This window comes from Gymnoscopelus braueri (assembly GCF_963280865.1).
Source record: "Gymnoscopelus braueri genome assembly, chromosome: 17".
Classification (NCBI taxonomy): domain Eukaryota; kingdom Metazoa; phylum Chordata; class Actinopteri; order Myctophiformes; family Myctophidae; genus Gymnoscopelus; species Gymnoscopelus braueri.
In genome coordinates, this window is record NC_137617.1 from 6,587,792 (window position 1) to 6,615,423 (window position 27,632).

Here is a 27,632-nt window from a genome sequence, read left to right on the forward strand (position 1 = left end):
ATGTTTCACCCGTTTCAATTGAAACAGGCCTCGATATTAGACTTTTTAGTCTAATATCATGTGGAGTAAGCAGAATGTAGATCTGATTAAATCAGGGCTCAGCTCAAGTGAATCATGTAATGACAAAACAATATTACTTTTGTTAATTTAATGTGAGTGAGTTGTTTTAGCTGTCTGTCCATGGTGGAAGTGCAATGTTTTGTGCCAGGGACCCTCCCAGGAGAGATTTGTGTTAAACTTAAGATTTTTCAAAAATGTTCAAAAATAGCAGATGTACAAGCTCGCAGTGCAGCACGAAGTGACACGCTGCAAGCTTGCATATCTGCTACTTTTAATAGACAACGCTAAAATCTAAAATGACGCAGATGCTTTCCCAGTTTTAATGGGTTAATGTTATTGTTAAACAGAATTGTAGAAAAGCTTTTGTTTGCAGTGTGCGGTGACTCGATGCTCCTCAGCAACAGAAGGCGGCAAACAGTCGAGAATCAAATTGTATTTCTTTTATTTGCAGTACATGTTTTTGTGTTTTTATTTTATTCAGGAGTTGGCATCATTCGATCCCAGTGCAGGTATTCTAGTAGTGCACTTCTTGGTTGGCTGCGGTTTGTGTGCGTCGATGCACGGAGCCAGAAATTCTTAAAACTACTTTGCATGGCTGGATTTCACTAGCAAACATTTCAAACCAGCACCATACATATAACCAGTTTGTTGTTTTTAGGCATTTACTTTACCTTTTTTTTTCTCTTTTTCATTTGTTTGTTTATTAACATTATTTGGCCTTACCACGACAGCCAATCAAAACTTAAAGGGTTATTTCACTTTAAAACACTTCTGGGTCATTTTTGGGCTTCTGTGTGCAGTGCACCCCATATGATTCAATATTTAGATATTAGATTTTCATTTTATCAGACACGCCCCCTCTTACAGTATATAAACCCATTGAATTTCAAACTCAAACTTTTCCCCTCCTTTTCTTGTAAATAAATTAATTAGAAAATGAAAAATTAAATAAATGGAAAAAAGTTATTGAAAAAACACGGCCCCCTCACGCATTAGAAGGACAATGTCAGTCACTAGAAGCAGGGATGTGTGTTTTCAATGAGCCTAACATGGTTAAACTGGGATTTGAAGTTGAATGGGCTTAATGTATATAGGAAGGTAGCTAATGAATATCACTTATCTAAATATTGAATCAAGAAACATAAAAACTGTCTGGGCTGCACACACAAGCCCGACTAGATGTTAAAATGAAGCCATAAGTGTTTTAAAGTGAAACAGCCCTTTTATCCGCGAGGGATACAAAGAACTCCCCCGGTCTCTGTATCCACCTCTGGCTGCAGATTTGATTGGCAGGAAAGGCTGATTACATAACATTATTTATGACTATAAACAAGTCACAGGAAAAAAAAAAAAAAAAAAAAGATCTTGCTCATTAAAAAAAGGGGGGAAAAAACATGGATTGACAGTACCAAACATTTCTTTACCTTCAGGAGACAGCTAACAAGGCTAGGCCCATCACTAACTACTAGCACGATTTGCCGAAGGTATTGCACATTAACTGTAAAAAAAATAATAATGAAAGAAAAGAAAAAAAAGAAAAGGAAAAAAATACATAGAACAATTCTTTCTCTTCTAGGTGAAGTTTACATAATGTACAAAACTAGAAGTTTGCTCAAATTGACAATAGTACACTTTCAAATAAATAAATAATGGAATCTGTTATTCACACGCCTTCCATAGCTAATTCTGCGGGCAACTAAGTATTTCCAAGAACTGGTAGAAATTTAGCCTGAGGTAGTTCATCAAAGCCTACTTTAAATCATGATTAAAGGTTTTTTTGAGAGATGCGGTAATAACAATTAAAGGAAAAAAAGAAAAGCAACAGCAAAATATATAACTCCAATGGCTAAAATGTTGGGCTAAAGAAAATTAAGAGCACTTAAAAACAATGTCTAAGTAATTTTCATTTTTGAGTTATGATTTAAGCAATTATGTCACACCATCAACACTGAGGGGCAACATGACGGGAAATTACGTGAGCAACTTTCTAGGCTAACTGGCCTGTTGAATGGTTGTGATCCTGCCCACAAACATGCCTCATTTGGGAACAGCTTATGGAGTAAACTAATTTAATTATATTAAATATTGTCAATGTCGGGCAGAAACCTTGTATCTCCTGATTAAATGTTTTGGTTTTTTTTCTTGAATGCCCTATTTTATACTTCCTCGTGCAAAAGTAGTCGATATACAAGCTCATAACGAAATAGTTCGAAAGGCTTGTGTCTAAATAATAACTACATTGCATTTCTTGTAAAGAAATGAAGGGGTTTTGGACATGCAAGGTTTCTGGCCAAATCACAAAATGGAGTGGAGCTGGATTCCAAGTGAGCATCTCCTGGCCTCAGTCAGTCCTGTATTTAACCTGTTTTACCACACAAATACCAGCTACTGAACAAATCCCCTTTTATTGGACTTCATCTTCTCTATCAATCCTCCATCTACTACTAAAGGCAATTCTTTACTGCAGTGGTTGGTTCTCAAACATGTTCATGTCAAGGACCCCCAAATTGATATCTATTTAGCCGTGGACCCCCCACATCTGAAAATATTTTGTGCCAGGGAACCCGGTAAGAGATTTGTGTTGTTAAAAATGGTCAAAACTCTTCTACAAGCTCACAACATGTTGCATTGCATTGTAGTAGCTCTCCGGATCATAACTGGTTGCCTCAAGCCCACCCTCATTCTACCTACCAGCCCTAAAGGGAATTTCCCCGGCCGGCCTCCAACGAGAGGCCGCTACCCTCGCTCTAGCAAGGAAAGCCCAGAAATATGACTGGCACGTTGCCTCTAAACAGACTCAGTCACCACCCCATACAACAAGGTGGCACAAGAAATGCTCAGTTCTATCCCTGAGGACCTGTCTACAAAACGCAAAGCCAACGCCCGTCAGTAATTCAAGTTTGGCAATACACAGTTGCTTAACTATATACCACAGTGAAGTACAACACAGAACTAGACCTACGGCCGGCTGAATTGCCCAAAGGAACAGACTTTTCTTCGGGTTCTAAGACATCGATAGTGTTACGTTACGTGTTTTTGAGACAGTCCAAGCACAGTGCTGGTTACCCTGCATGCTGCTATAGACTCTATGCGCAGCAGCCATATTGTAAAGAAATTGGGCCTCTTCCTTACTTCCTTCACAGGTTTTACCAATGATACTAATGAAGGCTCTGTTCCATTTCATGCAGCACAGTGGTTCTCAAACTTTTAATTTCAAGGACCCCCATAACTCTCAGAGTTACACACCTTTTAAGGGGCCATTTGGAACCCCCTCAAGGAACCATGAGGGTCCCTGGACCACACTTTGAGACCCACTGGTGTAGCAGTGTTTCCAGTGAGACAAAATGCACAATATCAACACTCTGACTCTGTTTGACCAGAATGGAACATAGCCTTCATTAGTATCATTGGTAACACCTGTGAAGGAAGTAAGAAGAGGCCCAATTTCTCTCCAAAATGGCTGCTGTGCATAGAGCCTATTGACACACTACTGGTCATTATACATTCTGACTCACCTCCCTTTCTTCCTACCACAGTATCAACAATAAAGCAGCTAACGTTTTCATTCATGCAGTTTGGTTTGATATATTTGAGAAGTATGAGTTTAAAAAGAAAAAGAGGAACATTCTGATCCCCTTCTCCTACAATCATCGCATTTAAATTATATGCAAAGTAAAGCTGCGAGAAAGCTACAAACCAAGTTACTGTCGCTGCACAGGAACACTTTTTTCTCCTTTTTACTTTGATGAAGAACCCTGCTGAATCTGCCCATTCGGCTTAAAGGACTCAAACGCGTGCTGAAGTATCTCCAGTTACACACCTTGACATCACCGTACCCTGCAAAAAACTACCGTCTCCAACTTTTGGGGTCAAAACCAAAAACAGTAGAAAAATATACATAATATATTTGTGAGAACAACCGCCTTTTTATGTGATTGACTTTGACATGGAAACTGCTGTTGCTTGTTTTGGTTTTTCTTTTTTTACTTCATCCAGACTTAATACAAATCCTCAAAACTAAATGAACACTCTTCTTTCTACTAGTCAGGAATGAAAGATGGACGAACAACAGGCACTTTTCCTTAAGAGGCAAACATCTAAAACAATCCAGAAGGACTCCCTTATTGCATACAGTAGAAATTCCTTTGTTATACTGTTGAGATCCCTTAACGTCACATTAGGGATTTACACTAATTCTGTTGCAGTTCTCAACGAGTAAGGGCCAGTTGCTTTTAGGCAGGAAGGGGCATGGACAATTTCCTCAGATCGCCTAGAACGTTTTGAATAGATTTAGGCATACTGAAAGCTGGCATAAAATTCACAAAAATACATCTGTCGAGTTCCTAATAGCAGGATGTCGTGGAAGTAAGCAGAAATCTTCAGCATTTTCATCACTGATCTCGGCTGCACGATTTCTATCCCTCCCAAAAAGAAAAACAAATCACTTTCACAAGCATTCTCGATATCACGACTCCCTACTTTACTCAAACACTTTCTACTTACTGTATACCTCGCCTTGGCTTTTTACAGCCTCAACACAATTCAACATCTCCTAAAAACTCTCAAAGCACAATGACACATTCCCCAGTCGTCCACCATCAAAGGACACCTTGACCGTCAAAGCAAGCCTAAAGGACCGACAAAGAAAGCATATTGTCGCTGTCGGGGTGGAAACCTTCCATCTCTATATTTAGCAGTTATTGTCGTTTAATAGAATAATGTTATTGGTCACTTTACGTCTCTGTGGGTTTTCACAAACATTTAACCCCTAGCTTACACTTTCGATGCGTTGCGAGCTTGTAGTTCAGCTCTCTTTTGCTAATGACGAAAAAAGTTTGTTTATAATTACATGGCCCAAAATAGAGATGCCAGGATGAACAATAGTTAACCAATGAAAGGTATTAGAGCTTGTGACTAAATCTCATTAATCCATTAGAACAGTTTCTTTTTTTTTCATTTCATGAACATTTACGGGTTTTGGACATGCAATATTTCCACCGACAGCGAAGCTATGGCAAAGCATCCACTGCAGTGGGTCTCCAGGCTGCGATCAAAGCAACAAATGTCACCCACAGCTGGTTGCAGACCAGACGCAGTTCATCAAGCACTTAACTAACTAAATCGAAAAAGAACTCTGTGTTAACGTCCCCCATCTAACCGTGCCATTTCAATCCACATAGCTTACAGGGAAAACCAAACGCAAGAGAGAAGAAATCAAGAAAAAACTAGGTGAGATTCTCATCACAGGAAGAGCAGTGAGCAATGAAATTCAAACAGCATTTCCAGGTCAATAATCTTAAGACTAAAACTAAACAGGAAAGAGAAAAAAAGAAAGAGCAAATCGTCTGTCGGGTGGAAACCTCATATGTCCAGGATTTAAATAAAATATTGAAAGTAGCAGATCTACAATGTGGATAAGCTACTTTAGATACTTTAGTGTGACCCTGTAGTATGATCAAGTGGGGCATTCATTTACCAAAACAAAACACACAAAAAAGTTAGAATATGGAGATAATAGGTTTCTGCCCGACAGCAAGGAAATTATAAAGCTTTCATTAATCATGACTTTTTACAAGGAAAGTAGTATTAGTAGTGACTGACGTGAAGAAAGCGTTTTCCTTTTTATACAAATAAATCTATACCGTCTCAGTTCAAAACAAATGGACCCGTTTGTCTGGGACCAAAAACACATCCATTTGGTGTGAGACACACTTAGGTATAAGGACATATTCATACGAGGGGAGTACTAACATCATACAAGTTTGTCAATTAAATTATGTTTCAAATGGCTCACTGCAAACTCATTTTTGAAGAAACAAAAATATATTTACCATAAAATCTGTACAAACTCAATCTACATTTATATGGCAAAGTTGTAATAGCAGTAGCTTTAAAAAAAATGAAATGAATGATCTTTAAAAGAGAAAAAAAAATAGATCAAAAAATATAGATCACATTAAACGATTTTGACATATATCTCCTTTTAAATCCTCACCGTCGGTTAATTGCAAAACCGCAATGTAGTGAAACCGTAAAAGTTCTCATCTCGATAAGTAAAAAAAAACAAGAAAAAAAAAAGATACAACAATAAATTACAGCCAAGATTCAACAAGAAAAAGGAGGGAAAAAAAATGACAAAAAAAAAAATCTTGATAAAAACCAAAGAAAAACTAACATTTATCAAACAGCTAAAACACTACTATTACCCAAGACAAGCAGAGAGGAACGCGAGGAGGAGGGGCTAAAGACTGAGGGGGAGGGGCCAGTGTTGGTGAGGGGGGGGGGGGCATTGTAATCCAAGCAGGTTGGTGGGCAGGGTCGGAGGGGGGGGGGGGCATGGCCTAGCCCCCTGACCAGACAGACCACTGGGGGGGTCGGCGATCGATCGTCATCATCTGCAGCAGCTGGTCACCGTGGCGACGGTGGAGGGGGTCGCCGTGGTGACGGCGGTGGTGTCAGAGCTGCTGTGGGCGGGGTTGGTGGAGGAGGAAGAGGAGGAGGAGGCGGCGGCGGCGTTGCCGCCGGAGGCTGAGGAGGAGCTGGAGGAGGGATGGTGGTGCTGATGCTGCTGGTGGGGGCTGCTGCTCACTGCTGCACCTGTGCTATGAGGAACACACACACACACACCTGTCGTCAGTGTTGGACGCTACGCACGCTCATCTCACACACACACACACACACCTGATGCCCATAGGCAGCACTTGACCTAGTTTTGATGACCATACAGACTTATGCAATGGTTAAAATGTAATTTAGATAGAATTGTATTTAGACAGATGCTAGTTTTACTATGCTATAGCTCTGGTCCATAGCCTTAGAAGGATCCGGTCAATGGAATTTTTCTATTGACAAGAACTGTAGAGGGCTCAGCGGAGTAACAAAAAAATTGTTTCCTTCCGGTGAAATATTTTGGCCACAAAGTGTATTTTAGCCGTGAGTTGGGGGGCTCAGAGTGTTCCCACTTAGTAGAGTTGGCTTTCAACTCCATAAAACCGTCTTTGTTTTGGTGAGTAGCGAAAGAGTATTTTTTTTATTTTGACTGCATACGAGAGGCTATGCAGCCTGTGGTGCGAGCGCAAAGGCTCGAAAGTCCCATAGCCTTAAGGAGAACTCCTTCTAGGCTATGGACCAGAGCTAACTATGCTATATAGATGCTATACTAGGTTCCTTGTTTACCTGGTATCCTATAGTATCAATGCACAGATTATTATTTTGATAGTATATTGTTTAGACTGATGCTAGGTTCTTGGTTTACCTGGGATCCAAGTTTACTGAGACACTACACCGTCTATCTGCATTTGATGTATGCGTTTACCTTGCTTCATTTAAGTCACTCTGGATAAGAGCGTCTGCTAAATGCCTAAACTAAATTGTCAACACGCTATGCATGCTTATAACACACACACACACACACGCACACACACCTGTCACACACCTGTCATCAGCCCTGGACACTCAGTGTGTAAGTGATATTTTAATGTTAAAATCAGATTGCTATAGAGTCTTTTTTCAGTGACAGGGGTCTGTCTGTCCCTCCAACTATCTTAGTAACAGAAAATACATTTTGAGGTTGCGATACCAATTTCATCCAATCAGGACTCGAGAGAACTCATGCGTGATGAAAAAAATAAAAAATTGCAGACAAAATTGGACGTAACATTGTAAGATCTGATCTTTAGGACTGACTGTCCACATTTTAAAGTGATCAGATTGGGTTTGTTGTATGTTCACAATAACCAGAATAACCACTGGGAGGCAAACTGGAGCCCAAAGATTGATGGGATGCATTGAAGTCAAAGAGAGCCGAGTGGAGAAGTGTTAGCCTCGCGTGGCCAGACAATATCACACGACACACTGCGTGGATATTAGTCTGGTCCCTATCAACGATAGATTTTTTTCCAAGGGGCGGTTACAAAAAGATCCAAACGGACTCTATTGGTTAGACCTAAACCAATCAGAGCAGTGCTTCCTTGTACGTCATTGCTCCAAATAAGGTGATAAGCCCGCCCACATTTGGATACTGGGCCCTGGTTGGTTCCGCACAACTGCGGAGGGAGAGAAATGGAATCTCTATGGAGGGGGGCCAGACCTAATCTGCCGAGGGCTAAAGTGCGATGCAATTTTGCAAAGGCAGATTCGTCTGGAACCAGGCTAGAGAAGTGTATGAATAAACACCATCTCTGGATGACTGTGACCTTAAATAATAACATAATTAAAACAACACACACATCACACTTGTGCTCTCTAGATACCTCAGTAAAAGTGTGCACTATCAAAAAAACAAGACATCAGAAAACAGAGTAAGCTTCTGACTGGGCAGTATGTACTTAATTGACTCCCAGGGAGAGGAGAACGCAATTTTGAAAGACGGAAAATATAAAAAAGGCATCTATTTAACAATACTGATCAGCAGAACGCCCCTAGCCTACTGTGTCTCTGTCTATGGTGCTGAAACGGTCAAATCCTGCCCCCCCACTGCGCTCTCATGCTGTCTCTCTGTTGGTATTTGAGTCCCAATCAAATTCTTTCGGGAGCGGACGGTGCTTAAACTTAGCTGCGGGCAGGAGAGTGGGCGAGTCAAGCGAAATACCGCAGACGGGATGAATTGAAACCACTGCGGGGACAGACGGTAATGGTCAGAAATCCAGCGGGAGCCCTGCAGGCCCGGAATAAAGGAACCGGTCCCATCTCTCCCATCTCTGCTCCCCCAGGCGCCCCGCCAAACCCAGAAGGTCGACGACACATCGGCTCAAACATGGGTAAAAAATGCATTCTGCTATGCTACCACCAAAATGTGGAATGCCTTACCAAAAGCAATTAAAGATTCCCTACCCAAAAGAATTAAAAAGAATTCCTGTCCTAAAAAAGTGTATAGTTTAGTTTAGTTTATTTAGCAACATTGTTATAAAAAAGGTAATAAAAACAATCCAATTTCAAAGAAAACAAGTTGCTGTGCAAGGAAAGGAAGGCTTATTTGTAATCTTGTCCTTCATGGAAGAGGTCATTAAATAACAAGGATTAAAAGTTCAATAAGAACAATACAAAATAATACAATGATACAAAAATAGTACATAGTTTAACTCCTTGAACACCTTGATAGAATCAGAGTAGAATCCTCTGCCCCCTCTTTTTGTTCATACAGAAGAGCTAGCACGACGGTGCACTTGAAAAAAGTTAGACACCGGAATCACCTGAGAATGTTGATTTGAAAACACCTTTCCAATTCCCTTCTGTGGACCAGAGCCCAGAATTGACATAAGGTTATTGGAGAGACGGTGGCTGGTACAGCAGAGTATTACGTCAATGACTTTAACCCCTATATAATTTAACATAATTACGACAAAATCGTGAAAATAGCAGATCTACATCAAACAACGGGTCACGATGCAACACGTTGTGAACTAGCAGATCTGCTATTGTTGCTAGTTTAGAAAATGTGTAGAATCATTTTGAACATGTTTCAGATGTTGAAAATCTTCCCAAAATAGGTTGTCCAAGTGCTCTTGTTCAAACACTGTAGCTCTCTCAAAACAGACAAAACAAACACACAAAGAACAAAGTCCACTAACCTAAAGAAGGTGGCTGTCCTCTGATCACACCATTCTTTGTTCTCTCCTCCCAGTCAAATACCTCTTTGTGTATCAACTCTGGAACGAAGAACGAGCACACACACACACACACACACACACACACGTCATGACAAGACAAAGAGAGAAATGGGAGGGAAAAGAGTAGAACAAATGCAGAACATGTATGTAGACTTGATGTTCTAAAAACCTCAGGTGTTGCACTCAGAACCAGAGACATGCTGCACGTGTCATGATCACCGTCAGCACACTGAGCTACAGTTCCATTCGTTTGACAGGAAGGTTCATAACACCAGCTCAATATCAAAAAGCATATCAAAGCACTCTGACATCAATGTGCATGCGGGTGTTTTTACCATGATGAACCAAAATCAGATGCGTCGTGACTGGCTCTTGTGCAAAAATCAATAGGCTCTATGCACTGCACACATATTGAAAATAAATTTGGCCTCTTCTTTACTTCCTTTACAGGTGTTACCAATGATACTAATGAAGTTCCATTCTGATCAAACAGAGTCAGGGTGGTGATGATATTGTGCATGTCGGCTCACTGGAAACACTCTGCTACACCAGTGGGTCTCAAAGTGTGGTCCAGGGACACTCATGGTTCCATGTGGGGGTTCCAAATGGACCCCTTACGGGTGTGTAACTCTGAGAGTGTACAAATGGAACCAAATGGACCCGTAAGGGTCCATTTGGTTCCATTTGTAGACTCTCAGAGTTATATTATAAGAGTCCTTGAAATTAAAAGGTTTGAGAACCACTGTGCTACACTAAACAGAGCCTTCATTAGAATCATTGGTTACACCTGTGAAGGAAGTAAGGATGAGGCCCAATTACTTTCCAATATGGCTGTTGTGCATAGAGCCTATTACTCCTGAAAGTAGACATCTTATAATGAGTATAACATAGCTGTCGGGCAGAAAACGTCCATTTTACTTTTGTATTTGTAAATGAACGCCCTAATTCTTCATTATATTACATTGTCGCACAAAAGTAGCGAAAATAGACGATCTATAAGCTCACAATGTGTCGCGAGGCGCATTGTGAGCTTGTAGATCTGCTATTTTTGCGTGACACTCTTGTACGACGAAGTGGGGCATTAATTTACGAAACAAAACAAAAAACTTGAAACATACAAGGTACAAGCGACAATATGTAGTGAAGGAACCATTAGGGGTCCATTTGGTTACATTTGTACACGGTCAGAGTAACAAAGGAAGATTCATTTTTTCCTTTTTTTGTAATTATACCTTCTTGTCAGTTTCATCTGTTAAATCTCATTTTAGACAAGTCAAAGTTTACATTTATACCGTCATAATCTTCTGTTATGCATTCCGGTCGTGTCATCTGGGATTAAGCGTTTCAGGTGTGTAGTCTTGTGGATTATAGTTTTGGATTACACGGTTCAGATTCATAATCGGAGATTACGCCTTTCAGGTTGAGCATGGTGGCTTGTACTGTTCATTTCAGGTCTGGTGTCTTGGATTGCAGATTTCAGAATAACGTTAGATTAGATAATTATGATGTCACACCATGCATTTACAGTGTAAATACGTGGGCCTGGGAGTGCACATTTAAGCAGTGGTACCACAATATAAAAATAGTCTGTTACCTTTAAGTAAAAGGCCTGTGTTCAAAATGTTACTTGAGTAAAAGTACAAAAGTATTGGCATCAAAATATACTTAAACTTTTAAAGTACCAAAAGTAAAAGTACAAAATGTTTGAAAATAGCCGATTTACAAGCTCGCGACGCGTTGTGAGCTTGTAAATCGGCTATTTTCAAATAGCCTATGGTATAAAATAGGGCTGAAGTGGTTAATGTTTGTTTTATAATGTAATAATTTATATCCGCAAAGCAACTAAAGTTTTCAAATAATTACATTGGAGTAAAAGTACAATATTTGCCTCTGAGATGTAGTGGAGTAGAAGTAAAAGTATTGACAACTGGAAATACTCCAGTAAAGTAAAAAAAAAATACCTCAAATTGTACTTAAGTACAGTACTTGAGTAACTGCACTTAGTTACTTTTTACACCACTGCATTTAAGGTTTTGCAAACGGTATAAAAAACAGAACGTTGTGTGCCAGCTTTTTTAGAGTCAAGTTATGATCATGCTCTTCTGACAGTTTTAGATTTGAAGCTGAAATGTGCTACAGGCTGTGCAGCCTTATGCAACATACTGCACAGCTAAGTACTTCTGTCAGAACATCAAAGAACAACTATATCTGAGAGAGGAGAGGAGAGAAAGAGAGAAGCTTCCATTGTACCTTTCCACTCTTCCACTGTGTGCTCCCTCTCATCCAACTGTTTGTCTGTGATCTTGGGTGGAGGCTGAAAAGAAAAGAGATGAATACACGTGAAACATTATAAACACAGAGAACATCCACAGATCTCTACTGTAGGCAGTACAACAACAAATGTCCTATCCTTTTCACATTTGTATTTATGGGTCTGTAACTTCTGAGAGTGTACGAATGGAACCAAATGGACCCTTACAGGTCCATTTGGTTCCATTCATACACCCTCAGAGTTATGGGGGTCTGTGGCCTAATATACAGGATCGTCTGAATTATTTTTGGGAAAACGTCGTTTTCTTTTTTAATATCATTTAAAAAAGAAGTGAAACTTTCATATATTCTAGATTAATTTTCGATCCTGGCGCTGTAGAGTATGATCAAGTAGGGCGTTAAATTACGAAAAAACATAACAAGTTAGAATATGGAGATGTGAGGTTTCTGCCAGACAGCAATGATATATACAGTATACCCAGCTGGAGGTCCTTGAAATGACAACGTTTGAGAACCCACAGCTGTGCACCAATGACATAGTGTCTGAGTGTTCCCGAGGGGGGGGGGGGGGGTTGGCATTGACGTATCGGCTCGCCGAGTTCACACTCAATCTTAACCCTTTAAGACCGAGAAAGCATCTGTGTCATTTTAGATTTCTTTGGCAATTCAAGAATAGCAGATCTACAAGCTCATAAAGCTTGAGCTTGTAGATCTGCATTTTTTTTTAAATCTTGAAAATGAGTGCAAATCTTTGCATGTACATATTTTTTTAAAGCAAACATTTGTAACTCAAATCTTTGCTTCTGGGGGGTCCCTGGAACAAAAATATTTTGAGTTGGGGGTCCACGGCCAAATACATATATCATTTTGGGGGTCCTTGACATGAAAAAACTTTGAGAACCACTGATATTATAGCAACATAAATTTTTTTTCTCCAAAAGAACTGTTAGGATTTAAAAGACATTTGTAGAATCCCCCAGAAGCAAAGATTTGAGTAAAACATTTTCGCATTAAAAACATATATTCAAAGATATGCACACATTTTCACGATTTATTTCAAAAAATAGCAGATCTACAAGCTCATAGCGCGGCACCGAGTGCCGCGCTATGAGCTTGTAGATCTGCTATTTTTGAATAGCCAAAATAAATCTAAAATGACATTACATCGACCCGGATTGAATGGGTTAAAGCTGAGGCTTCCCGGGCGGCAGATGCTCTCAATTAGCGGCGAGAAGCGACCCTTTCAATCACGACAACACAGATGGGTAAATAAACACAACAGAGGCGCTTCTGTTGTGGATCCACTGCTACGCACTCTTATCTCTCCACTGGATTAATGCGAGAACACACACACACACGTTAGCATTATGCTCTAATCTCTCAAAACAGATCGGGCTAAACAGCATAATAATCTGTCAGCACCACTGCCCTAAACATGTAGTGCTGTTGATAGCAGGAATAAACACAGAAGCACCCGGGAGGAAGTGGACTAAGAAAGGGGAGGAGCCAAACCGAAAACAAAGAGGATTTTCTTTTCTTTCAGATTGGCCATTCTCTGCTTTTTTTTCCTGTTTCTGTGCCCCATTGGTTCTAAAAGTGGGGTCCAGGGGGTCCCCAGCAAAATGTGTTAATACAGCATCACAATCATTTTAACCACTTTATAATGTATATGTTGGCCTTTCAAAAATAGCAGATCTACAAGCTCACAGCACGTCACTTCGTGCCGCGCTGCGAGCTTGTAGATCTGCTATTTTTGAAAATGTTTTTAAAAATCTAAAGTGTTTGAAATATTTTGAATCATTTTGAATGAATTTTTTAACACAAATCTTCTCTTCTGGGGGTCCCTGGCACAAAACCTTTTCAGATGGGGGTCTGCGACCAAATATATGTCAATTTGGGGGTCCTTGGCATGAAAACGTTTGAGAATTACTGCCCTAAGGCACTGCTTCTCAAACTTTCTTTTTGGCTCAGGGCACCCCCGTAAATAACTTTTTCATCCATGTTACCCCTGAATTACTTTGTTACTTTATCACACCTTACATTGATGTCATATTACGGTACGTAAATATGTAAATTATTTCACCCTAAGATACAATATGTCACGAGGAAAACTCGAGAGAAAATCCATTTCCATTATAGGACAGATTGAAGATAACATCATACTTGACATTTAACCACTTGAACCCCAGCATCCCTATTCTGGGGGAAACATTTGGCAAAAATGTGCCGATCTACAAGCTCAGAACGTGCCGCAAACACGACATGTTGTGTGCTTGCAGACTGGCTATTTTTGTCAAATGGGCTACTAAGCTGCTGCTCTTTAAGCCAGTGGTTCTCAAAGTGGGGTCCGGGGACCCCTTTAAGGAGTTCCCAGGGGTCCCCAGCTAAATTAGTTCATATAGCATCAAAATGTTAGTTTAACCACTCAAAAATAGGTGATCAACAAGCTCATACTGTAATACACGTTGTGAGCTTGTAGATATTTGTGAAAGGTTTTGAAAGATATTGGAAAAACTAAACAATTCTGAACATTTCTCTTCACAAAACCATGGCTGGGGAGTGGGTCCACGGCCAAATACATTTAAATTTAGGGGTCCTTGACATGAAACTGTTTGAGAACCACTGCTTTAAGCCATGGAACTTGTCAAAATGGCCAAGGAACACACACACACACTGAGGGGATCCGACCTGTGATCTTTTGGGTTGTGTCTCACATTTACAGGACTTTAACTGAGTAAATAAATCACTGCTGTCGGGGAGCAACCTTGTATCTTCCATATTTCATTTTTTATGTTTTTTCGTAAATGAATGCCTTACTTCAGCATTCAAGACTGCAGTAAAAAAGTAGTGAAAATAGCCGATCTACAAGCTCACAACGCCTCGCGATATGAGGCGTTGTGAGCTTGTAAATTGGCTAGTTTTTAAAATAACATTTTTTTGGACTTAAAGGATTAGTTCACCTAAAAAAGGACTTGTTTTCTATCAATTGCACACCCTATGAAGCATTGTATTCATGGAGATTTTTTTGTTTTTGTCGCATTCCTAAGACAATAATTTGATGACCGGCGGAAAGATGCTAATGTCTCCTACCGGAGAGACCGCTGGTCATCAAATTATTTGATGATCAATTGTATTGACAAAACAATCTCCATGAATTCAATGCTTCATGGAGCGTGTAATTGATAGAAAATAAGTATTTTTTTGGGTGAACTACTCCATTAAAAAGGATTACACCCGACTGCAACGAAATACAGCCTCAGTGACTTATACTGACGCACGCTTTGACACACAGTGGATTACACTGGTGGCCTGACAGTTACAGACTAGCGTCTTTCTCACACACACACACACGCACACACACACACACGCGCGAGCGCCTCTTCTGACAAACACCTCAAAGCCACAACATTTGCATTCACAGCATCAGAGAACTAAAATCTCACAGCGCCGAGAACTAAATCAATGCATGAGATAAGAGCTGTCCTCCCTCCCTCCGCCCGAGACGGAGATTTAATGCGTCTGCACACAGCCGGGGTTGAGCTCCCAGCACAAATCTGCAATTCTCAAGGCCAGACTGTCAGCTCTGTGGAGGGAGGGGGAGGAGACCCCTTAACCCTTATGCCGAAACTTTATAGGCAAATCCCTCTATTTTAACCCATTAACCCATTAACTCATTCAGTGCCTGACTTATTTCTGGCAGTTTGGCTCTGAGTGCCAGAGCCAAAAATACATTGTAAAAAAAAAGTGCTTAGGAAGCGAGATACAGCCTTTTTCAGTAAGATGTTAAACAAGAAGTGAATGGAGCAGCAAATCTTCAAATCATGATATCTTGGGTTCTGAACAAAAAAAAATATATATATATATATATCATGACTTCGGCGACGTCATTGGCACCCTGGGCTTATAAAAACGTGACGTCGGCGACGTCAATGGCACTGAATGAGTTAAAGGGCAAGACCACTTTGGTAGAGGTGTGGGTTGTATTGATAATTCAAAATATGCTCCCCATTGACTTACATTGTACGGTAAAACAGCTCTCAAAGTCACTCTTTTAGCACATAAACGAACACAAACAAAGTTGATTCAGACAATATAGAACATCACCAAACCCAGTACTGTTTATTTTTTTAATAAAAATGTTAACCTCCTGTTGATTTTGCTAGTTTTATTAAAAAGAAAACCCGGACTGGATCTCTGGATCCGGATACGGATCTTCAAATAGTAAAATCAACAGGAAGTTGAAATTTTTATAAAAAAAACAAACAGTACTGGGTTTGGTGATGTTCTATATGGTCTGAATCAGCTTTGTTTGTGTTCGTTTATGTGCTAAAAAAGTGACTTTGAGAGCTGTTTCACTGTACAATGTAAGTCAATGAGGAGCACATTTTGAATTATCAATTTCTAATCAATGGAGCAATTATTTTTGATTTCTTGTCCACCTTTGGAGTTACATCATGGCAAGGTAACTACACAACCCAAACCTCTACCAAAGTGGTCTTGCCCTTTAAGACCTGAGGCCGATTATAAAAAAGTTTTCTAAAAACATTTTTTTGAAAAGATTAAAAAAAAAAGATATTTTTTGACGATTTAAAAACAAAATTGATCTACAAGCTCATAGCGCGGCAATGAGCTTGTATATCTTCTATTTTTGAATAGCCAAAGAATTCTAAAATGACACAGATGCGTTCCAGGTCTTAACACATTGACTGCCAGAATTATTTCACATTTTTTTAGCCAGTGCCAGAGTTTTTCATTGGAAAAAAAAAAGTACTCAGGAGCCGAAATACAGACTTTTTAAGTTAACAAGGAAGTGGATAGGAGTCTAGATCTTCAACTAATCATATCTCCTTGGTCTTTGGGTGAAATTGGAAATAAAAAAAAAAAAAAAAAAACGTAGATCTACGCAATTGGCACGTGGCGGCTTTAAATCGGTTCGCGTAGATCTACGTGATTGGCAGTCAATGTGTTAAAGGGTTAATGTGTTAAAGGGTTAAGACCAGAGGCTGATTAAAAAAATCCTAAATCCTAAAAATGTTCAACAAAAAGTTGCTAAATCAGTGGTGCTCAAACATTTTCATGTCAAGGACCCTAAAAATTATATGTATTTGGTCGCAGAACCCCATCTCAAAATATGTTGTTCCAGGGACCCCCAGAAGCAAAGATTTGAGTTAAAAATGCCGTTTCAAGAAATATATATACCGGTAGTCAAAGATTTGCACAAATGTTCATGATTTTGAAAAAAAAAAAATATTTTTGAACAGCCAAAGTATGAAATAATGGCTATAGCTAAACTCTAAAATGACACAGATGCATTCCTGGTCTTAATGGGTTAAAAAACATCCAATCTACAAGCTCACAACGTGTCGATGTAGATCGGCTATTTTCAATATCTTAATTTCTTTTTCTCCAAAATAGTAAAATATGTCTATAAAGTTTAGGCACAAGGGGTAAGGCAAGATAGGGCCCGAGAGGAGTACTGCAACAGTACTGCAACAGTTCATCGAACTAATCTAATTCATTTTAATAATCCATTTTGGGGAAAGCAATTTCCTTTTGTTATTTAGTTTAGTTTTTGCCATTATACAGTAGATGGCAGAACATTGTGAAAATAGCAACAACAAAAAAAAGCTCATAATCCAGCTATTTTCTATTTCTTTCCACGCACGATAGTATGGCAAAATATAAAACAGGGCTTCAGTTTGTTTTTTTGCATTGCTTCGTTGATTATTTTATCTTCTTGGTTATTCAATTAATCACAAAAGTATTTTTTTCACCCGGTGTCAATTGCCTAAACTGTAATCCTGTCCCTCTGTCAGCCTGGGGAGAGCCCAGAACTGAGCTCATGCCTCCTTCAATGCATGAGCTAGCAAGCCGCTTCTTATCACCTGACAGGGGGGGGGGGGGGGGTTTCCCCGGTAGGACGTAGCGTGTGGAAGGAACACGTTATTCCAACCGGTTCCTTTCCCCTCCATCAGGTGCCACGGCTGACCAGGGGGAGGCAGTATAGAGACCAGGATTACTGCATGTTTTTTTGTGAGGGTACCTACCCTAGAGGACACGGGGAGAACATGCAAACTCCACACAGAAAAAAAAAGTAATTGATAGAATGATCGCTAAGAAAATAATGGACAGTTGCAGCCCTACACTGCACTCAATCCTCTGCCCTTCCATGCATGATGCCATGTTTTCCTCCCGGAAGCCTCCTGGGGTCAGGGTGTCAGCTGGTGTTAAGGTCCACAACACCTGCTCCATGAGCCATGAGCTCCACTCTCGCTGCTATAGTTCTCCTGGCTTGTTTCCTCCAAAATGCTCCCTGTTTTAATTCATTTGGGGCAATTGACAGTTTTGTAGCTTCATTAGGCAGCGATGACACAATGTCTGTGCGAGTGCGTCACTGTGTGAGTGTGTCACTGTGTGAGATGCCTGAGAACACGCACATTGCAGGACAACACACACCGACATGTATGGGACAACATGTTATGCATGGAAGCAGGTGTGTGTGCACACTTGTTCACCTCACGTGCACGCATTCATACTGTGCATCCACAAATCAGGCATGCATACGTGTGCGCTAGAGATGCGCGGATCGCGGTTTTAGCCGCGGTTGCCGCAGTTAACCGCAGTTTGGGTGGATTTGGGTCAATCAAATATAATGATTAATTAATATTGGATAAACCGCGGGTGAAATAATGCGGGAATTAAATTAATGATATCAATCTATAGACCTACAATAGCTTTTAAAAAGCACTACATTTCACTGTGTGCGTTTGTAGTATTTTAATATTACGTCATTTTACACCAGGCACAAAATAGCCGCTCACTACATGTTGCTTTGAAGCCGGCCAGTGTTGCCAGGTTGCGACAACTTGCGAGAGAAATAAGCAGCCAGGTCTATGAAAACAAGCCCACAACAAGTGCCAAACAAAAGTCGCTTATAAAAAGCTTATAAAAAGCCGACATGGCAACAAAGTGGTTGAAAGCGAAAGTAACTCAATGAACTGAATGAAGACGTGCGCTTGTAGTTACCATGGTTGTGGATTGTATACAGTCACTGCATCGCGACAGTGGTGAGTGACATTGTTTATAAGAAAACTAACGTCAGGAAAATAACAATTATTTGGTGCGGTTGGTGCGGATCTATAAATAGGATGATATAATTACCGCGGGTGGATGGCGGATGGATAATGAACTTGTTAACGCGGATTTGGGTGACAAAAAAACCCATCCGCGCATCTCTAGTGTGCGCGCACGCACGCACACGCACGTACGCACACACCCCTTACAAAAGGCCAATAGAGTGCTACAGTTTGTTGTCCTAAAAGCTGGAAGTGAGTTCGGAATGGGTTCCCTCACCAGATTTCCTGTAACCTTTTTACAATAGGATGTTTGATTTATATAATATTTCAACCCAGAATTTTGGGTTTTTGCCATTTTTAGTTTATTTTTTCTTTATAAACTATTTACCAAAAAAAAAGTGTGGAAAATTCAGAAAAGGCAAATGAGTCTTTGCTGTAATTTACACAAATACAATGTTTTATGATTAAGCAACTTACGAAGGCAATACCTTATTTTCTTTATTTATCCAACAATGAATGCAAGAATTCCATTGCAAACCTACTTATGGCAGTTTTAAGGCATCCCTGTAGCACACTATTAGCCACCACCCCCCCAGACCCACACAGTGGTACATGACCGTCTTACCGCCTCCACTTCAGTAGGGTCGTACCACACGTTGATATAGGGGTGCTGCAGTGCCTCGTCCACTGAGATCCGCTTGGACGCGTCTATTACCAGCATTTTGCATAGCAGGTCACGAGCCTGGCTCGCTGCAACACAACCACAGATAGAACAGTCAGGTGATTGATTGATTGAATACTTAATTCACATGCTTATTAACAGTACAGGTAGCACGGTCAAAGGATATGCTAAGAGGACAACACGAAATAATTGTGGTCCTTCTTTGTACTATCATCATACACACATAGAATATAGACCAGTGATTTCCCCCAGGGGTCCTTGGGGGGGTTCCAGGGGGTCCCCAGCAAAAATGTGTTAATGCAAAATCACAATGACTTTATCGATGTATATGTTTGATATACAAGCTCACAGCGCGGCACGAATGAGCTTGCAGATCTGCAATTTTTGAAAAATCTCGAAAATGTTTGGAAGATTTTGAATTATAGTTTAATTGTTTAACATAAATCTTCTCTTCTGGGGGTCCCTGGCACAAAACATTTTCAGATGGGGGTCCGCGGACAAAAACATATATCAAAAACGTTTGAGAACCACTGATATAATGTAATGTAAAATATAATACAAAACGTATTGGAATAAAGCTCAGTAGAATCATAAGGTAGGCATAGTACAGAGGAAGGAGGGGTGGGGGTCAGGGGATTCTATTCTACTGTCAAAGTGTGCAAAGAGTTAAACTATGTTCACTTGTAAACAAACCGTCTGAATTCTGATGTGCATCGTCTACATCAGTGGTTCTCAAACATTTTCACGTCAAAGACCCCCAAATTGATATGTGAGCGGGTATAGTGCTTTAGGCAGCAAGGGGGCATTTTTATGTACCGTATTTGGCCACGGACCCCCACCTGAAAATATGTCCAGATGTTTATTTTTTATTAGCTAATCACACCACAGCTATTTAGTGTCTAAACTGTTTCACATTTCGCTGGGGACCCCCTGGAAGCCCCCCCCAACACCCATGGACCGCCTGGACTCCCCCACTTTGAGAATCAGTGGTCTACGTATACATGCTGCACTGCATGCAAGTCAAAGATCATTCGCTCAGTGCGATGCGTTGTGAGCTTGTAGATCGGCTATTTCTGGCTAATGTTACCCCCTGGATATAATAGTGGGCACTGGGGTTCAAGTGGTTAAGGGTCTCTCTCTCTCCCTCTCTCTTTCCATCAAAATGCCAAACTTTCTCCCCTCTCCCTTTCCTTTCATCCATCATTTGGTCCTTTTCTCTCCTATCCCTCTCGCCTCATTGCATTTTCCCCTCCGTCCACGTCCCTCGTTCCTTCCTTTCACCAGTCCGTTCGTATGCCGTCGCTCTTTCCCTTCCTCCGTTCAACCTTTTTCTTTCCTCCCATAAATCCTTTTCTCCTCAATCCAAATTTCCTTTCATTCTTTCCTGTACATTACTCTTTCCCTCCCTCCCTCCCTCCCTCCCTCCCTCCCTTCCTCACCTATCCACCATTTCTCTATCCTTTCCACCCCTCTTTTCTTCTACACATCAATCCGCCTCTGATAAATAGCTTTGTATTGGATTGTCAGATAGGTCTATTTCCTGGGAACATGATTACAAATGAACACCACGATCCCATCATGAAAGGCAGTTGATGATGTCTTTTAACCACATGAACCCTAGCACCTCTACTCTGGGCCTACTTTCAGCTCTCGGCTCCACTACATCTCAGAGGCAAATATTGTACTTTTACTCCACTACAAGTATTTGAACACTTTAGTTACTTTGCAGATATAAATTATTATATTATAAAACATAAATTAACCACTTTAGCCCTATTTCATACATAGGCTATTTTCAAACATTTTTAGGACTTTTACTTTTGGTACTTTAAGTATATTTTGATGACAATACTGTTGTACTTTTACTCCAAGTAACATTTTGAACACAGGCCTTTTACCTGTAACAGAGTTTTACCTGTAACAGAGTATTTTTATATTGTGGTATTGCTACCACTTTACTTAAGTAAAACATCATACTTCTTCCACCACTGGACATTTGTGTGTGTGCGTGCGTGCGTGCGTGCGTGCGTGCGTGCGTGCGTGCGTGCGTGCGTGCGTGTGTGTGTGTGCGCGTGCTCGCTAAGCACTGACCTTTCAGCTTGTTGTTTTCAGAGTCGGCGGGGAACAGCACGTCGGGGAAGAGCTTCTCGAAGCTGTAGCCGGCGTAGCGCGGCCGGTTCTCCACGTAGGTCCTCACCGATTGGTTGAGCTTCATCAGGAACTCCTGCGACGGCGTGCCCAGCTGTTCGATCACCTTGTTCCACTGGTCTATGTCTGGTTCAGGGTTATGGGGTTAAGGAAAAGAGAGCTCTGCGCTGGACAGACCGACCTGGACACTTCAGGGCATGTTAGAGGACATCTAATATATATATATTTTTTAACCCATTAAGACCTGAAGCCGATTCTACAAATGTCTTCTGAATCCCAACAGTTTTCTGAAAATATATATCAGTGGTCCTCAAACTTGTGTCAAGGACCCCCAAATTTATATGTATTTAGCCGCCGACCCCCATCTCAAAATGTTTTGTTCCAGGGACCCCAGAAGCAAAGATTCGAGTTAAAAATGTTCGCTTTAAAATAACATATATTCAAAGATTTGCACACATTTTCACAATATTTCAAAAATAGCAGATCTACAAGCTCGTAGCGCGGCACCGAGTGCTATGAGCTTGTAGATCTGCTATTTTTTAATAGCCAAAGTGTAAAATAATGCTTTTTTAGCTCAAATGAAAAAGTGACACAGATGCGTTCCAGATCTTAACGGGTTCTGCAGTACCTTATGCACATAAGACGTTATGACGTCACCCATCTTCCCGACACCTTCTGCTCGACTGATCCTAGTGACTGACCTAGATATGATGACCATGCGGACCGTGGTCATTTGTTCTCATGTTTCTGAATGTAATTTAGAAAGCATGCCATTTCAACTAGGTTTAAATAACATGGTTCGTCATAGTACCTCCAAATTTTCTATTTATTTACGTATACATTTCTTCACATGTGTTTTTTAACGTTTTTTATGAATGGAAGTCAATGGGGTTTGGATCGAGCTGAAAGCTCATCTTTGAATATATGTATTTTTAAAGCGAACATTGGTAACTCAAATCTTTCCCTGGAACAAAACATTTACATATCTAAAAAAAATATATTTACAAATACGTATCTAAAATTGTTTTCCAAATCCTAACAGTATGTTGCAATACCAGTGGTGCTCCAACTTTCCCAAAATGATATGCATTTGGCCGTGGACCCCCATCTCAAAATATGTTGTTCCAGGGACCCCCAGAAGCACAGATCGAGTTAAAAATGTTCAGTTTAAAACATGTATATTCAAAGATTTGCAAAAAAATCCAGGATAAAAAAAATGCAGATCTACAAGCTCATAGCGTGGCACTATGAGCTTGTAGATATGCTATTTTTTAATAGCCAAATAAATCTAAAATGACACAGATGCTTTCCCTGTCTAAATGGATAAAGGAAAGCAAACTGGGTTCATAATAAAGGAGGTACAGTGGTGGCAATATGTTGGGGAACATACTGGACTAGGAAATACAAGTTGTGAGTAGTGATAGCCTGATTACAGGCCAAGTGTATCCGATCCTAATAAAACAGTCATTCTGCGCTGTCAGTGACACCCAGTGCTGACCTGCTGTTGGTCCTGAAATGCTACAGGAGTTGCTACAACAATGCTGTAAAAACACCATCGTTCAGTGGTGTAACTAGGCCAATGAAAAACACACACTCTCTGGGACAAGAGTGTATCGTTGCTGTCGAGCAGAAACCTCTTATCTCCATCTTTTAACCCAATAAAACGCATCGGTGTCATTTTAGATACATTTTTTATTTTGTTAGAAGACATTTTTTAGGGCTTTTCTGATTTTATGTATAGGTATAGTGGAGATGGACAGGAAACAGGGAGCGAGAGATGGCGAGAGACATGCAGTAAAGATCGTCAGGAACGGGACTCGAACCAGTCAGGCTACATTGGAGCCTAGGTGCCCTCATAGTGCAGCAAGCTATGAGCTTGTATAGAGCTGTTTTTTTGTTTTAATTGTGCAAATGTGTGCATATCTTTGAATATATCAATTTTTTTAAAGCAAACATTTTTAACTCATATCTTTGCTTCTGGGGGGTCCCTGGCACAAAATATTTTGAGATGGGGGTCCATGATATGAAAAAGTTTGAGAACCACTGCTTTCACTGAAAACTGCTAGGATTTAGAAGACATTTGTAGAATCGGCCTCGGTCTTAATGGGTTAACTTTTTGTGAATCCCTACTTGATCATACTACAGCGTCACATCGAAACACGCCGCGATTGTCGATATGCTACTTTGGCCGTTTTGGAATTTGAATCCTGAAAAGTAACAGTTTTGGACGTATGAGGTTTCCATACCATAGCATAGTTACAGTACCTGCAGTGTGACGTGATGGCTGTCGCTCGTGGGTGGAATATTGGTACATACTGTAGTAGGAAGATGGAATATAAATTATTTGTTCTTTGGCACAAACAACAGTTTCTAAAAAGATTCCCTTGAACCAGCTAGAGGGTTAACCCATTCAAACTAGGAACGCATCTGTGTCATTTTAGATTTGAGCTATAACCATTATTTTATACTTTGGGCTATTCAAAAATAGAGCTATGAGGTTGTAGATCTGCTATTTTTGAAAAATGCTTGAATATACGTGCAAATCTTTGAATATATATTTTTTTAAAGCGAACATTTGTAACTCAAATCTTTGTTTCTGGAGGTCCTTGGAACAAAATAGTTTACACATGTTTGCTTTACTAAATATATATCAAGATTTGCACACATTTTCATGATTAAAATAAATAAATCGCAGAGCAAGCATTTGGGTCCCGGATTGAAAGGGGTTAATGCACAATAAAAAAGTGCTCTAGCAATAAATATGAGATTTTGAGATTCCTTTTTTTGTCAAATTCTTGGTACAAACCTGTAGGAACCGGTTTGGATGGACCGGGCGCAACTCATATTTTTACCCAAATTGCGCATCCAGACTAGAGGTGTAACAGTTAATCAAACTAATTGATTAAATCAATAATACAAAAAAATTATCTATTTGAAGGCAATAAAGTGATTTTGGTTGTTTCTTGTTCCACAATCCCTTTTTTAATTTCATTTTCTTAAATATGGTAGCAAAGGTTTTCCAAAATAGCTAAAATAGTCGATCTGCAAGCTCACAAGTGAGCTAAAGGCTTATTTTGCCTATTCTATGGTCATTTGCTTCTCCATTATTCGATGAATGAAAAACGTAATGCGTAGAATAAACACTAAGACAATGATGGGTAGTTGCAGCCCTAATTCATGAACACCCACACACATAGAAAAAAGAAACATAGAAAGATAAATACATAAACACAACACTAACAGGTCTGGAAGACAACAAGACACTAAGACAATGGTGCCCCATTATGTGCAGTCCATGCACGCCTTCATTTCAACCAAACACCGATTTCACTCATTCACAGCTTCAACCAGAGCACACAACTCATTTAGAGGTGGAACAGTGAATCAAACTAATCAATTTAATTGATTATAAAATAATATTGATAATCAATATTTCAACAAAATAATAGATTAATAATAGAGGTGAAACGGATCCGAATATTACTAAACATTTCTAAATTAGTGAAAATAGCCATTCTACAAGTTCACAACGTGTCACATCGCGACACTTTGTGAGCTTGTAGATCGGCTATTTTCAATATTTCTGCATGATACGGTTATATAAATGCTTAGTGTAAATGTTAGTATAAATACTTATATATAAAATAATGTGGTTAATCAATTTGCTGATGCATAAAAAACACGCTTCTTGATTATTAGACGCGTATTTGAAGTAGTTCATAGAATAATCGCGGGGGAAAAAATATTGGCAGCTGCAGCCATGAACTCATTCATAAAATCAGCTGCTCCAGTGTTTGGTTGGAATGGAAAAAAGTGCCTGTGAACATGACACATGATCAGGTCCGATGAGGGCTCAGGGTGGAGAGAGACGGGACACAGCAGATGGTGCTTTGGGGGGGGGTCCCAGGTCTTAAGGATACGGTCAGTGCCGGGGAACAACACACTACCCCGGACCATTTCAGCCATGATGCAACCAATAGACCAGACATCAACTGAAAAAATGAAAATGACAACAACCACCGAAAACATTAGCATGCAGGACTCAAAACAAAACTCCAATAAAACAAATGGAACAAAGGATAAATGAAAACAAATAAACAATTCAACCAAATGGAGCGAGAGGGGAGGAGCAGACGATGCAGAGAAGGATGATAACAGTACGTTTGACTGGCAAAAAGATTAAACATAATAATAATAATGATAATGATAAACAGTCTGGCATGCAGTGCCATGCAATCAGTCTTTCACATGTCAAACCCGGGTCAATGTCCCACAAGGCTTAGCCAAAAAACGACGTAACTTTTAGGCTTGCAGAGATTGCTTATTAAGGGGACACAAGTTGACGTAAACCTTTCAACAGCAATACTGAGAGGATGCAGAAAGTAAATCAGCATATATAAAAAGGGTGTCAGCTTGGAGTTGGCTGAATTCCAATTATCCGCACTATAAGGCGCACTGACGGTGCGGCTTATAGTGCGGAAACCAAGGGAACCAATATTGATACATATATAAGGCGCATCGGATTATAAGGCGCATCCGCACTATAAGGCGCACTGACGGTGCGCCTTATAGTGCGGAAAATACGGTATAAGTTAAAAACTGCAAAGGAAGAGATTTTAAAACACAACTAAAGACCTTTCTGTTTGCTGCTGCCTTTGAGTTGCTTTTCTTTTTTCTCTCTCTTCTGCACTGTAACGGTATCTGTTATGTTTTACTTCTTTTGTTTTATGCATTCTAATGTCATTGTATAATTGTGCTTCCTTTGCTTGATGTTCTGTGTAAAGCACACACAATTGCCTCGTTGTTGAAATGTGCTATATAAATAAAACTACTGCGCCTATATAATGCATATTGTCGTTGTCGGGCAGAAACCTTGTATCTCCATCGTATTATTTTCGTTAATTAATGTTTGTAAATTAATTCCCTAGTACATACTACAGTGTCACACAAAAGTAGCAAAAATTCACCGATCTACGAGCTCAAAACGCAATGAGCTTTGAGCTCGTAGATTAAATGCATTTAACACCCTCACGTATCTCACTGCTAGTCATGGATATTGAAAAATGTATAAACCACCGTTTCTCAAACAGAGGGTTTGGGACCCCACGACAGGGTCATCAGAGAGGCTCTGACAGGGTGAAAGATAATGTAAATATTAATTGTCTAACTTAATTTACTGGGTAATGACTTCACAGTAAGTCAATATCCCATCAGCTGAGACGCGCTGCGCTGAATTGCTGTTCCTGCTGTAGAAACCCAAAATGTATCGATTTACCACAACGCTGGCGTGCCCATTACTGGCAAATAATTTCCATTTATTTCCAAAAACAGCAGACCTACAAGCACACAATGGGTAGCATTGTGAGCTTGTACATAGATCTGCCATTTTGACACATTTTCACACAATACTGATTGGTTATTTTCGCTGAAAATCTGCCCCGGAAAAGGGACGCTAGGGGGTTAAGTGGTTTCAAAGGGGAGAATGTGTGCACATCTAGTACCTGTATTTAGGCCAGGTGTAGGATATAAAGAATCAAAAGGCAAGGAGGTTAAAACATCCGCACACTGGTTTTAAAGCTCCAAACCATTGTATTAACACATTGGGTGCCAGAGGTTTATTATAATATTATACTTTGAGTGCCAGGACTTTTTAAACATTTTGAACCTTTTTCAAGTAGTCACAAAATATTTTCAGTGATCACCGTCCTCACGGTGATCCCCTCATTACACACATACAGGTCTCGTACAATCGATGGGGAAAAAATTTAAAACATTCGGAAATCCATT

At 40.1% G+C, this 27,632-nt stretch overlaps 1 protein-coding gene across 2 annotated transcripts in view; it reads right to left on the minus strand.

Moving 5' to 3' along the window:
- Window positions 1-485: 485 nt before the first annotated feature.
- Window positions 486-27,632, minus strand: part of mapk8b (mitogen-activated protein kinase 8b) — a 66,812-nt gene continuing 39,665 nt past the window's right edge. The window contains exons 7-12 of one of the 2 annotated variants that reach the window (XM_080454310.1): window positions 25,766-25,837; window positions 21,789-21,971; window positions 19,641-19,765; window positions 11,919-11,982; window positions 9,630-9,707; window positions 486-6,657 (exon numbers count right to left, since the gene is read on the minus strand). In XM_080454310.1, coding sequence (XP_080310436.1) covers window positions 6,452-6,657; window positions 9,630-9,707; window positions 11,919-11,982; window positions 19,641-19,765; window positions 21,789-21,971; window positions 25,766-25,837 — 728 coding nt within the window. In that variant the 3' untranslated portion in view covers window positions 486-6,451. Of the gene's footprint in view, window positions 6,663-9,629; window positions 9,708-11,918; window positions 11,983-19,640; window positions 19,766-21,788; window positions 21,972-25,765; window positions 25,838-27,632 lie in introns of both variants that reach the window. The other variant, XM_080454311.1, reaches the window with a different exon arrangement.